Source organism: Cryptomeria japonica, chromosome 10 (assembly GCF_030272615.1).
Source record: "Cryptomeria japonica chromosome 10, Sugi_1.0, whole genome shotgun sequence".
Classification (NCBI taxonomy): Eukaryota; Viridiplantae; Streptophyta; class Pinopsida; order Cupressales; family Cupressaceae; genus Cryptomeria; species Cryptomeria japonica.
This window is the reverse complement of record NC_081414.1, coordinates 220,471,508-220,486,346: the sequence shown is the minus strand read 5'-3', so window position 1 is coordinate 220,486,346 and position 14,839 is coordinate 220,471,508. Positions and strand designations below refer to the sequence as shown.

Here is a 14,839-nt window from a genome sequence, read left to right as displayed (position 1 = left end):
AAAAGGTGAAAGATCAACCTATACAGCTCCCAAATTGGTCAGAACCAGAAGTTGATCTGGATATTTTGGCCAAATCGGTTCTAAAATTTACTAGACATTGGGTTGATCGGCATAGAAGAAGGCTGAAAGAAGGAAATGTCCACTTGACTTTCCAATTGATGGGAAATCTTGATTCCCATAGTGAGACTACAGGAGCATCTTCACAGGCCCAAGGTAAAGGAGAAGTTCGACTTGATAAAGGGAAGAGCACTCCAAAGAGGCCGAGGATGACAAGGAAGAAGGATGTTCAGCAAGAAGTCCATTAGGAAATTGAGCAGGAAGAACCACCGCAGAAAAGAGCAAGGGTGGAAAGGATGCAGTCGCCAACTAGTTCTTCCAATGTGCGGCAGGTAGAAATGTTTTCATAGGAAAATCTAGCAAATCCACCTCCAAGCAACATCCCTGACAATGCTATAGCACAAAATATTCTCAGCATCAGTGCTTCACATAGACCCAATCAGCTAGATGGACAGAGACAGGAAATTCCTCCTCATCAGGAAGAACCTCGCCAAGATAGTTTCATGGAAGCCATCCTTGGGGAGATGGATGAAATATCCCAGGAGCATGAGCAGATGGAAATTTAGTCACTCCATTCCCGCTCCTGATTGGCTGATGGATAGATTAAGGAGGGAGCCAAAAAAAGAGATTGATCCAACACGAGAGTTAGAATAGCTTTTGGAGGGAATGGATCATCTGGTAGAGAAGAAGGCTCCCTGGAAATTCTCCGAGGACATAAGGGATGAATCTGGATCTTGAACCTTGCATATAGCTGAGCTTGCAGTAGAGAAAGACAGGAATGAGATTATGCCAGAAGATAATGTAATTAGACATGTTGATCAAGGGCATACTTCCATCGGGTAGGTAATAGAAGACTTCGAAGGATCTTCCTTGGCCATGAGAGAAAAGCTGCAGAAAACAAAGGCAAAATGTAAAAGGCTGAAGGAAGATAATAGGGCCTTATGTGAATATATTAGAAGTCTCAAGCGGCCGCTTAGAGAAGCTGACGCCTCATTCATTCCTCCTTCCTCTCTCCCTAAGCAAGTCGTTGATGACACTGAAGTAATCAGAGAAATGGCCCAGAATTCCAGGGAATAGGTGGAAGATGTCTTTACTGCAGCTGGGAAGTTCATTGAAGACTTAGCGCATCTTCATACCAGATTTGTTGCCCTTCTAAACAGATTGGAGGTGGCGGAAGGTCTATGGGAGGACGTTCACATCTATTAGGACTTAACCATTCCGTGACTCAGGGCTTTAATGAAAGTTCCAAATCAAACACTAATTGATGGGAAAGTAATTAAAGAACAAGGTTTATGACTTTTCTTGATGATTTTGTGTTGTTTGCTCAGGAAGGAATACCTTTGAAAAGTTTAGCATGGAGTCTTTAACTTTGAAAGACTTGATTAGAAGGGTGCAGGAAGAAATTATCAGCGGGATTGAAGCATTGTTCGCAAAGAGGGTGAGTGAAGATGGAGTGACAGTGAATTCCCTGAAATCCCAATTTGCATAAATTCTTCTTCGTAGGTTCATTTTCTTAGGAACATTTTGCAAATGTTTCTTCATTTTCCAACACGATGAAGAAAACACAGGAAATGATGGTAGAGTGGGAAAACTTATTTTCCAATAGCGAGGAAGAAATCACCTTGATGGAGTTCAACATTGAAAGTGTTCCAAGTGTCTCCGTAGGAGAATTGGAAGTCATCATCGCTAAGTTCATCATGTATGCAATTAATGAGTGGGATAACGGTTGTCCATTCCTGGACGAAAATCTTTTGACTGAGTAGTGGTGGCAAATTTACTGCTGGAATATTTTGACTTAGTGGCAGCCCAGTCAATGCATGTTGAATGCATGAACACTTTTGCATGCAGTCGTCGCATTAATGATTTTATGACAGATTCCTTCGGCATGTAGACGTTGCATGGAGAATGATGGGCATTTATTTTTGCATGGGGAATATTCATTTTTTTGGGCAAATTTGATGTAAGGAGTGCATTTGATGCACAAATGGATGCCATTTTGGGCTTATTTGAATTAATTGTATATGGGCTTGATGGGTATTAATTGTTGATTCCCACCTTGTTGCACCTTGAGTGGGGAATCTTTTGGGGGAAAACCCTAATTAGGGTTTTGCATCTAGCCAAGGCATCAAGCCTATATAAAGGGGTGACCCCTCTCACTTGTATAGAGGAGAGATTGATTTCAAAGATTGTTGCTATAAGTTTTGAAGAAAATCACTTAATACATTGTTCGATTGTTGGTGTATTCTTGTGTTGTTTTAAGACTTGCATGGTCTCACTCTCTTTGTTTAGATTAGGTTTTCTTTCATGTTATCAGATGAACGGGATTTGATAGGGTTGCTTGATGTGAAGTTTGTGCTCATACCTTTGGTTTGCAGCTGATTGTTGCTGACTGTGCAAGGTTAGTCTAAGCCTCTCATATGTGCAAACTTAACTTCTATCGTCCAGTGAATGTTGTTCAAATTGATGGCCTTCATTTGGTGATATGAAAACTTATAACACAATTGTTGAGGATTGCACCGTCTTCGTTTAGTTGTGCTATGCTAGCAAAGCGAAGAGTGGTTTGATTTTGCACAAGTGATTCTGTCTCTTTGTTCTTAGGACTAGATTAGACTTGGCTTATCTTTTTGAACCCTTTTCCCATTTACTTTCAATATATTTTAAATCCGAAAAAGTCTCAAAAACATTGTTCTTTCAAAGCCATATCATTCGCATCAAATCCTTGAACCTGCAAATTTGTCAAAATATTTTGTGAACATATGTAAGGCCCCTTGGATTACCAGTAGAACACATTCGCCAACTGAGTCACGTCCATGTATGAAGGAACCTTAGAGTTAGCCGTTTGATCTCATCGCAATCTTAGCATACGGTTTAACTTTGTTCAAGAGAGAGTAAGGCGACCGTTGGTGATTTTATTCAATGTTAGGCATAGTCATAAAAAACACATCAACATGGCCTCAATAGAATCTTGACTATTTAATCTAAAAGGAAAAATTGTGCTTAAGACCATTTGAGTAATTTGTTGAAGGTCACTTGAGCGTGAAATCTTTTAAGATTTGTATAGTCCATTTTAAAGGCCACCTTAGTGCTCTGAGTTTGAGAATGAGAGATCCAAGTTGTATGGATTTCTTTCTTTTTTTGGCTAATTGCCTTCCCTTGGGGGGTGAATGAAGATCGATCAAGGCTTATTTAATCTAAAAATAGAAGTAGATGATCAGTAAATGGTATTGTTGTCATTTTATGACATCCTTGGTCCATCAGTGAGAATTGATTAGAGACATGTTCTACGGACTAGTTTTGCCCCAAGTGATCAAGTGCTAAGTCAGGGAATCAAGAAAATGCTTAAGTGTTCATCATGAAGTAGACTTCGAGCCTGATCCTCTCACTTCCTTTGTCAGATTTGGGTAACTGGTCTAACCCTTACTCTTTTGGTAAGCGTTAGACTATTTCCACGAACTCCTAAATCGAAAATTCTCTTCTTTTGTCAAATTTTGGATTTTGAGGAACTACTCTAACCCTTACACTTTTGAAAAGCTTTAGACTAGTTCCTCAAACCCTGAAATCCGAAATTCCCTTCGACCTTTGTCGAATTTCGGGGAACTGGTCTAACCCTTACTCTTTTGGTAATTATTAGACTGTTTCCTTGAACCCCGAAACCCAAATTTCCCAGGTGGGATTTGGGATTTCGAGGAATAGGTCTAACCCTTACTCTTGGTAAGCATTAAAATGTTTCCTCAAACTCCGAAATCCGAAATCTCTTCCTTTGTGAAATTTTGGATTTCGGGGAACCATTGTAACCCTTACTCTTTTGGTAAGTGTTAGACTGTTTCCCCAAACCCCGAAACTTGAATTTCCTTTTCTTGTCAGATTTCGGATTTTGGGAAACCGGACTAACCCTTACCCTTTTGGTAAGCATTAGCCTATATCCCCAAACTCTGAAACCCAAAGTCTTTCTCCCGCCTCCCTCTCATTCCTTCAACCTTTCAAACTTCAGGATTCTCAACTCCTCATCTTTAGCGATGGTTTCTTGAAGGCCCGATGCTCGATTTTTGATGACCAACAACACTTCCAAATGGCATGATCAACACTCGAGGATCTTAATCCTTCACAACTCTTGTACCTTTCTACTTTCATTCACGGAGCTTTAGGGGCACATTTAATGTATTTTCAATTTTCTCTTTCTTGACAACAATTTTGACAGCAATGACATATTAACAACATTTTCATTCCAAGTGAAATCTCACACAATCACACCCTCTATTATCCTAAGAAAGTCAGAAAATCTGACCTTGACAAGGAATTTTCCTTGTCTTGAGATCACACCTTTTGGAATTTTCCTCATTTTTCCACACATATCATTTTCAAAATTTCAATCAACCTAACAATATTTCCTAACAGCTTTTGCAACATTTTTTGCATTTTGACAACATTAACAATAGTTTGCAATTTTGACAATATTAACAACTTTTGACAATTTTCTTGCTCTATGACAACATTTTCTATCAATCCTTAATTCTCAATCATAACGCCACCACCATGGATTCCAGACATGTAATATCCCCTACGGATATTTGCTCCAGATTTTACCAAATGTTCCACAGTAATTTAAATAAACAGTTTGCATGAAAAGTGATTTCTATCTATTCAATAGATTATTTGAAAATCATATAATATCAGACTGAAATAAAGATCTGAAATTAAATATGAATATTGTCATCAAAATAGATAAATCATTACATCCTTCAGTAGAATAACAACAGAATTATCTTCCCAATCTTAGTCACAGAACTTACAGAACGATTGGATGTATAGGAAACCTCCCAATCACAGATCAAGATGTACAGTCGAATTGGAAAACCACACACACCAATAGCAGATCAAACTGATATCTTCAGCAAACACTAGCCAGAGTAGATCTTTCACTATCGTAGCCAGTCTTCTTCAAGATGGATTTCGTCCGCAAGAAGGTTAATATGGACCGAGTCCAAATCTCCAGAACCTCACAAGGTTACAACTCCTCTCAATCCTCTTTTATAACTTTTTGAATGTCCCTTGGCCTTCCATCTCCTCTTGCCTTTTCATTTCATTTTCTTTTCTTTTATTTCACTTCTGAATTATAGGTGACTTTATTTGATTTCTCACTTTATTAAGTCACTTAAGTAATTATATAATAATATCCTTATGAGGTACTTTTTAAAAGGAATAATATTACATTAATGGCTTATTAAATAATTAAACATGCTTTTAATTATTTAATTATATCTTAAGCCAAAAGGGGACATTACAAGACATGAGACATGACTCGCTGACTTGATTGTATACCAAGGATTTGACATACCCTTCTCGTAAGCAAAAGGCTAAAAACTACAACTATTGCCAAGCTAAGACAACTAAAAGAGTAAACGTCACAACAGTTATCTTGTCACATGAAATGGAATTGAACAATCAAATTATATCTTGAACTGCACTCCTTGCTATTCGGAGTTTGTCACTATTCCAACTCTTGCTTTGAAGGGATGATTGGGAACCTAGAAAAGTGCGTGGGACAATATATGAATCCAATCTTGATCCACAAACTTTAGGCAAACACTAGTGCTTGAACTCTAAGGGAATGAAGGAAATTTATATTTAAAGGTGTCTGCTTTGGAAACAACAGCCGTTTCTTATCATGGACTCTTTATAAGGTCCTTTTCCTCAAAGGTCTCTAGCGGCATTTGCACCTCAGTTAGGCAGTGCTTGTGTGCACAACAAAACATTCAACAAGGTATATGAAAAGGTGAAATTTTAGGCATTCAATGTCTCCTCCACTAAGCTTTGATTTTACAATAGTGGCAAACTATTTTCCCCTTCTTAGCACCCAAGGTGGTGTTTCCAAGAAGGATCATTTTGTATTGACACTGACATTATGACAATTAGTAGGTAGGTTACAACTTTCGAAAAGAGGGAAATATTTAATATGTATAGATGATGTAAAGTATAGAAATGGGATGAATAAAAAATTATAGAACAAGATAATAAAAGAGAGGAAGATGATGAAGAAAATAAAACAAGGTTACTTCTTATGGACATTGACATTATGACAATTTGTAGGTAGATTGAAGCAAAAAAAGGGATTTTTTTACATTCGTAGATTAAAAATATTATAGAAATGAGAAAAATAATGAATTATAGATCAAAAAAAAGAAAAATGGTAAGGGGAATAAGTTCTCTTCATCTTTCCCTCTTCCTTGTTTCATGATAAAAACTTTGATATAGGAATAAAAAATGAAATGATTAACAGAAAAAATATATATATATATTAAAAAATTTCCCCTTCATTTTTCTCTATTTTTAATTTTGTTCCATAATGGAAACTTGGAAAAAAAATGAAAAAGAGCATATGTTAAATGGGGGAAAAAAAAGGAAAAGTAAGACACCTCTTCAAATTTGCTGTTCCAAATTCATCCTTTTATGCTTCAAATACTTGTGAGCTGCCTCCAAATACACTGATAGCAATTTCTTGTTTATGTATTTGCTGTCTTTTTGTGTTGCTGCTCCAAAATCACATATTTTTGTATTTCCTGTGTTTGTTAGTGGTTGTGCTTTATGTCTTTTTAGTGTGTGCACTTAGTTTGTGTTGGAAACTAGTGTTGTGTTGTCATTGATGTCAAACTTGTTGTTGGTGTTGTCTTTGACGTTGTTAAGTTGTGAAGATGTTGCAGTTGGTCTCGAAATGGGTGTTTAGATGTTATGTGGTATGGTGGTGATGTTGAGTAAGTATGAAGTGTTTTTGGAAGGCTAGTGTAGTGGAAATTTCAATATGCAGGAAACAGTATTTATAAGTCTTCATGGAAGAATGCTCTATATTCCTTCGGTTCTTGATGTTCATGGCCTACGGTTTTGGATATAATGTTTGTTTTGTGGATGTTTTACTATCATGTTTTCAGGTTCTCAGTTGCTCAAATGATGTAGTTGGTTGTAGCAGTTTGTTGACAGTGAGATTGTTGTCAAGACTGGTTTGGAGAATTTTTTGGATTGCTCCGCCCTGGTGATTCAAGTGTTGCGGCTTGGAGGACATGTTTATATGGTTCGTGCAATGTTCTAGTTCAGTTTGCTAATGTCGGTTTGTTCGGCAAGTGAAGTTATCTTGTTCAATGTTCAATGTTGTTAGTTATGTTGGTCTCTCGTTGACTCTGGTGGCGTATCTTATGTGTCTCATCATGGCGTGTGTAGATCTGCATTGAGTATTTTGCATTGGGTGATGTGTTCGGGTCGACTAGTTAACGTGTTTCATTGTTGTTGTACACATTATGTTTGGTGCCATCTTTGGTGGATGTTCTAGCATGTGTGGTTTGTTGGAATCAACTTTGGAAGATATGTTGTGATGTGTTTGGGTCCTCTTTATCTCTTGGAGTTGACTGCATTGTGTATTTTTGGTCCAAGTGGCCGACTTTATGTAATTCTTGTTTATTATGTTTGTGGCTAACCTAGTTGAGGCTTTCAATGAATAACCTTGTATAAATGGAAGTGTGGATGTGTGATTTGTGGTGTGGAATGTTATGAATTAGATGGGAATGATATGCAAGCAAGAGAAGTGTGAATTTTAGTTTGTGATGAGCTTTGATGATTATGTGTGACAATTTGTTGAGACAGTGAATGAACTCAGTGATGTTTTCCATGATATTTTTCACTTGATACAATGGTTCAAAGACAGTTTCATGATCAAATCTTGATCATTACAATTCATTATTTCCTATACCTGCCGAAAGACAACGAGTCCTTTGGTAGCCTATGCAGCTCTTTGTATCTTGCCTTGAGAGTGTCTTAAAATTGCAAGTCCTTTGTATCTTGCCCTAAGGTTGTGCGCCTTGGTTTTGCAAGTCCAATCAGGTGTAGTGAGCTCCTTGGCCTTGAGCCTAAAACATTGTAATCAGCTATTCATATTGCGAGTGTGATTCTCATCGTGGTTTTTCCTCTTCTTGGGTTTTCCACGTAAATCTAGTGTTCTTGTGTATTCTGCTTTGTGCTTTCATGTTTCATATTTGCACTGATAAGTTAATTGTGGTTTGAACTTTGAAGTTCAAAGGATAATAAGTAAAGTGTTTTAAGGTCTGGACTGATTCACCCCCCCTTCTTAGTCCTATGGTGTGTTCAACAGTGTGTTTATGTCATGTTGGTTTTAGTCTAGGTTTTAAGTTTTTTAAGGTAATTTTGGTTTTTTGGTGGGTTTTGAATCATTTTTTAGGCCAAACAAGTCTCTCTAGCAGGACTGACTGATTTATTCAAAATTTGTTGAGCAGAGATTGTTTAGGTCTACCCAACCCAAGACTTGCCATTTTTTTTTGCAAATTGGTAACATTGGTTGAAACACTTCTCTATGCAATAGTAGTAGAGGGAGTCATGAGGTTTTAGTTAATGAGAAAAATAGCTTATTTTCCACTAATAAAACTGTCAATTTAAATGTTAAATCACCAACGTATCTTTTTTAGATAGCATGAGGCAAATTGTTTTGTTATAATATACTTAAAGAGAGATTTATATAGTTCTAAAGCAGATTTTGATGCTCGTTTGCTTTATTCAAGTATCCCATGGCTGCTATTAGTTCACACATTGTTTGGGATGGGTCAATGAGATGACGTCAATCTTTGCATACCAAATTAGAGTACCTTATCTTAGTTTGATAATATACGTGTTATGGAGTAGCTTTTCTTTGGCTTTGAGCTCCATCCACTTATCCTTGCTTACACGCTCAGCCAAGGAAACTAATATGTGATCTTTTTGTCTTGGGAGATTGCAAACCTCGGATGTGAGAAGTTCTAGGGGAGTATTTTGTTCCTTACCAGGATTGTATAGTTTGTCCCACCTACATTTGCATATCCTCCTAATGATGCCATTATATTTTGTATTGGTTCTATCTTGGGGCTGGATGTTAGCGCTATCAGATGTCTTCTACTGTGGCAATGTTAGTTTATGAATTTAGTCTTATTTGCCTTGTTTGGGTTTCATACGCATCTCTTTTGCAAATTTATAATTTAAAAAAAAAACATTTCACCCTATTATTTAACTATTATAACTTGTACTAGTTCCATTGACCTATTTTAGTCGCTTGGGGAATGTTAATGTACACTCTTTCTTTTTCAAGACCTTAACACGTCTTGATAGACATTACATAGTCTTTATCGTTCTAAACCTGAGAGATCTTCCTTTCCATTTTGGCACTTGATCAACAATGTAATTGATGCCTAAACCTAAATGAAAAAAATTGATTACTCCTAAATTTCAATACAATAAGAAATTAAGGGAGAGCTGTGCGATAGGCCACCAAGTTAGAACCAAATCACTCTACCTTCTGGTCATCATGTTATTCTTTGAATATGAAGAGCCTCATAAATTGTCAAGTCTGTTAACCTGACAACCAGGAAAATACAGTAAGAAAGCACTTGTAACTTTAACCTTAAATCAGAACCAAGGGCGGATTTGATTGAGGCTTTAAACTAATCAAATTCCTTTTATTAAACATTTTAACCTTTTTTTGTATATAGTGTCATGACTCTGAACTGCCAAACCCATCCTTCACCATGTCTCTGAAATTCAGCTGTGCCCAGCAAAGTCCTTGAAAGTTGCGAATCTTCTTGCCTTCTAGCTCTGTTCTTTCAGTAGCTTCTTATTATTTTCTAACCCATTTATAGTCTGTTCATTAATAATTAACTGTTCCATTAGCATAGATAACCACTAGCCAAGGTTTATATCACTGAAAGACTTGGGTAAATTACCATGGATCCAAGGGGTTGACTATAACACTAATAAGCAACAAATAATCTATCATTGTAGCAATACAAAATAAGTTTTATGGAAGTACAGGTTTTATTTGTATGTTTATCTTACCATCTTAGAAATTATCTTATGGTAATGTATATCTTGGTAGTTATGGTAATAGTTATGATGATGACTTCTGAAGTGTCATTTAGACCAAATTGGTCAGTACGACCTATCATAGTGCTTAGGAAAATATAGCACGTCTATATCCTCTCTTCGAAGAGTGGTCTTGGAGTTGCTTGACTATGCCCGACACATTTTTGTTTTTATTTTGTAGTATGTCTATTTACAATTTTACATGGAATTTCCAGTTAGGTAAAAATTAATATATTTCTTGTTTGATTAGCCTAAAAAGTGTACCTTTTATTGTATCCTACATGTGTTAATTAACATTTATGGGTTTTTCATCTGCCATCTTCACTTTTTCTGCATCGTTTGGCTTAGGGTAAGTTTTTTGGTTATTTCAGTTATTTTTAATAGGTTTTTAGTGTTGCGAGTTCTGCAAAGGGTTACAAAATTAAGAAATTACCATCAAGAAGGCTAGAAGATTTTTCGTGTAAACATGCACTGTTTAATCTTAAAATTTTCCAATTCCATGAAGCAAATATTTGGCATTACCAGTAGGGAAAAGCATTTGTTTACTCCACACTTTGTGCTGGCCAAATTGAATATGTTAAAGGAAAAGAACGTTACATATGCAACTCATTTGATACTATTTTGTTTGTTAAATCTCTCTCTTTCTCTCTCTCTACTTACATGCACAAAAACATGCACTGTTTAATCTTAAAACTTTCCAATTCCATGCAGCATATTTGGCATTACCAGTAGGCAAAAGCATTTGTTTACTCCACACTTTGTGCTGGCCAAATTTAATATGTTAAAGGAAAAGAACGTTACATATGCAACTCATTTGATACTATTTTGTCTGTTTAAATCTCTCTCTCTCTCTACTATTATTAAATTCTGTAACTTATATTTATGCGGTTTTGAATCTTCAGCATCTTAAATCTGAAGATTTACACTTGGAAAGCAAGCCTATAAATTCTGGAGATCTTCAAAAAAGCTATGTACGCTCAGATTTAATGCACCTTAAGATGAAAAGTCCAGGAGCATGTCAAACTGGGAATGTTTTTGATAATCAAACCATTGGAAATTTTCATCCAACGGGACTGTTTAGTCTTAACTTCATATCAATATTAATGATTATTCTGCTATCAGTATTCACTGGTTTGATAATTGGAAGAAGTTATTAGATCTATGATAGTTAGTAGATCAGGAATGTTAAATAGGCCTGCACTAGAGTGATTTATGGTATCCAACAGTTTTGAATTATTCCTTGCAGATATTGTTCACCTTTCCGTTAAAGAATGCCAATGTGAGTGAACAGTTGCTAACTTGATAATGTCATACCAGATTATTTATTATTACTCTGGAATAGAAGTATCTCTCTCTCTCTTCTTTTGTGCAAAAACATTCTTCCATCACTATCCATGCAGTTGAGTTGTTCCTTGAGCACCACTTTCCAGGACCTTATATCGCTTTATTTGCTTGGTCTTGAAGATAAAGGAATTAAAAAATTTACTTTTCTAAATGTTATATTATATATTTGTTAGTCTCCTTATATAAAAATCTTGAAAATAATGCCAAACAAGATTGCTTTCTATACGGTAATGCCTTTAATCTGCTAGATCATTTTAACCACAAATTATAGTAGTTATAACTTAACTAAACTCACCAGATTACTGTAGTTCATGATGGTTATTGTAAGTAATTTCTGGATTCAACTGTGTAGAATATTTTGCATCAACGTTTCAGATTACCTGATCCATCATCAAGATGAAATAGAGAAAGCAGTAAGAGAAAGATGTAAAAACTTGATCTAGTCTATACGTACGTAAATATTTGGTGATTTGTTTGTAATGAACTTATGTGTTTTCCTGGTTAACTTCAATTTAAACAATTATGGCCTTTCCTAACCCAGGAAAGGATCTTGAATCTTTTTTTATGTTCTTGCTTCATTGGAATTTAATGAGCCATTGAAGGCTAATTGACCTTATCATGGGCATTAGTGATCCTCAATTTGATAAAAAGAGACTTCTTTGATATCTTCATTTGCTAATGCAAAGATTCAAGAGACATTACAATGATGTTGCGTGGATGTGTGTGGAATATTGAAGGCGAACTTAATAGTTTAAAATTTTTGTCTCTAGGAAGGTAGCACATTCAAGCTTCAATATGGATTTTAGTTTGTTCGAAGAGGTGTCCAAAAGACTCAGGGTGATCCCATGGCACCATATAGTGTAATAGTATTGGGGTTGGCACCTCTATTCTTTTGAAGACTCGCAACATATATGAGATCCATGTTAAGATGGATATATGGTGGCTTTAAATCCCACCCAAGATCTATATTTAGATGGGAAAATAAACATACGAAAAAGGATTTTAGGGCAATATTTAAAAAAAATAGGGGGATTATTTAGTGCCATGAACGCACGTGATAACTTAGGTTCACTAAGTGAAGCCCTCGTGTGTGTACACAATCAACATCTTGAGTGGACCTTTGCAACGATTTCAAAATTGAAGGAATTTGATATGGTGTGGACAACCACTATGAATGCATTTGTGAAAGGCACAATAGGGAGCTATTTGTCGGAGTTCGCAGAGACCAATTAGGGGAAGCATACCAAAAGTGGATAGAGCTAACTTCGTGCACCTAGAACTCCTAAACAGTACATTAGATTTTGATGATTTTTTTTTTGTTATCTTCATATGCGATTTAATTGCTTATAACTAAGGTTTTGGCTTCTAGGTAGTAGTGATGCATGTTGTGGGATCAATTATGCACACAAGGTTCAAAAATTACACATTTCAAAGTGTGTTTGATACCTATATAAAGATGTTCCAATAACTGTCCACTCAAAATTGTCAGTACTTGTGGACAAATGGGCCAATTATGGAGCAAAAAAGCTAAAAAATGATCGGCTATCGATACATGTGAAACTTATTAATGAGCTTTTCATATCACTTTTTTGCTCCTTTAAAATTAGTAATTGGGTGGTTGGGGGCACAAGGAGTGATTGGTTATTGGAACATGATCCACTACTAGTGCTCTTCTCCTAAAGACAATAATTTTCTTTTGGAGCCATGTCAGGGATATAAGTAATTAGCAATGTGAATGACACAATGGGGGAGGTACATTTATTGGGTTTCTTGTAAGATTATTTGGTAATTTATGATTATGAAGATGGATTGAAGTCAGGAAAGATAATAAACCTCCGTGTGTAATACCTTTTGTTTCGTGGACTATGGATTTCTTATTTGATCACATCAAGCCAAGCTAATGAATGGGAAGGATAGGATATTTTTATGTGTGGGTTCATATCATCTTCCCCAAGTATAGTTGGCGCATTGGATAAATTGATAGATACTTGAACTATCACTACATTGGATGTTTGGATGCTTTGTGATTCTTGATTATAGACTATTATTGAGTATGTGGGGATACTTGACATGTCTATATTGATATATTATCAATTGGATGTATTATTGATTTGGATACACTATGATCTTGTTGTAACTCCTTGATATTGTTACTACATTGTAAAAAGATCAATGGATGTATTTGTGGACATGACTTGTAATGGAATGAATATGTACTTTTTTGTTATACGTGTTTATTTATTTGTCAAAAGTAAGAAACATTTTGGGTTTGCGTTTTGGTGTTGTTATAATTGTCAAAAATGATATTAAGGAAGCATCATGGATTGTAGAGTACAAAATTGTTTCTTGAGGTTGGAACCTGATAGAGCAAGTGTTAAGAGTACAAGATTTCCTTAAAGTCCAAGAACAATGGTTAGGATGGCTTATGAGCTTGTACGCAGGAAAAGTCAATTGAGGAAGTAGTTTATTATTTAAGCAAGTATGAGTGTTGTTAAATGCCTTAGGAGCCTCAATGTGTAAGCATTTCTAGGTGGTCATATAATTAACATGTGTTAGTCCCCCCACAATTTTTCCTTTTGAATGTTCATACTCGCGGGTTGCCTTTTGTACCTTTCTCTTTTGTCGGGTCATTTGTTTTCTTTCGTACTTGAACCGTTGAACTCTTTCTAAAAAGTTCAATAGGTTCAAGGTTCAAAGCGCGTTTATGAAGAAAGTCATTTGTGGTCTTTGTCGTCATGTGAGCAAGTGCGCTTTTGTTTTTCGTCTTGAAGTTTTGAACCTGTTGAACTTTTTGTTAAATGGTTCAAGGTTCAAAATGCCTTTTGTGAGTCGTGGCAATGTATCATTGTTTAACGAGCGTGGGTCCATATGTTTTAAGTTGATTTGCGGTCTTGAACCTTGAACCAAATCTCAAGCGATTCAAATGGTTCAAGGTTCATGTTTAGTAGTCATTGTTGTCGCTCGTTCTCGGTGTTGTTGTGTGTCGCTCACTCACTGTTATATTTCTTAAATGAACTTGAACCGTTGAACTTTTTGTCAAATGGTTCAAGGTTCATGGGTTCATTTCAAAACTAACTAAGGTTTTTTGGATGAAAATGAAAGCGGCGCGACAAGAAGGAATATTCCCTTTTCAGCAATTTAAAATTCCAAATATGGAAAGTAATCATGAGTGCATCAGATTACTTGTGCATAATTGATGGATAATTAAGGTGTTAGATTTTGGTCATTTCACCGTTACTTTGCATGCTTGGGTAAATCATGATGAAGCGTGTGTGGCTTTATAGATATTTTCCCGTATGATTGAGGGAAATGTATGAATTTATTTCCATAGTTGAGAAGGTTGCAACTGCCATACTTGAGCAAATTGGAGGCACCGAAGGTAAAACCAACTCTGATTCCTTGAAGAATTTCCAGTTTTCATGGTGGTAATGAGTAAGTTCAGACAATTCTTCCTAAGCTATGTTTCTTTAAGTTCTGAATATTTATCAGTATAGAAAGAAAAATCTCTAAATTGTTGGAGTAGGATTCTGCCTTGTTTTAGAATTTTTTG

General features: G+C 36.0%; 1 protein-coding gene across 3 annotated transcripts in view; it reads left to right on the top strand.

Annotated features, from left to right (window-relative positions):
- LOC131034876 (uncharacterized) overlaps nt 1-11,306 on the top strand; it is a 102,552-nt gene extending 91,246 nt beyond the window's left edge. For 2 of the 3 annotated variants that reach the window (XM_057966480.2, XM_057966481.2), the window contains exon 5: nt 10,848-11,306. In XM_057966480.2, the coding sequence (XP_057822463.2) occupies nt 10,848-11,102 (255 nt within the window). In that variant the 3' untranslated portion in view covers nt 11,103-11,306. Of the gene's footprint in view, nt 1-6,980; nt 7,121-10,847 lie in introns of all 3 variants that reach the window. The other variant, XM_059213083.1, reaches the window with a different exon arrangement.
- The last annotated feature ends 3,533 nt before the right edge of the window (nt 11,307-14,839 follow it).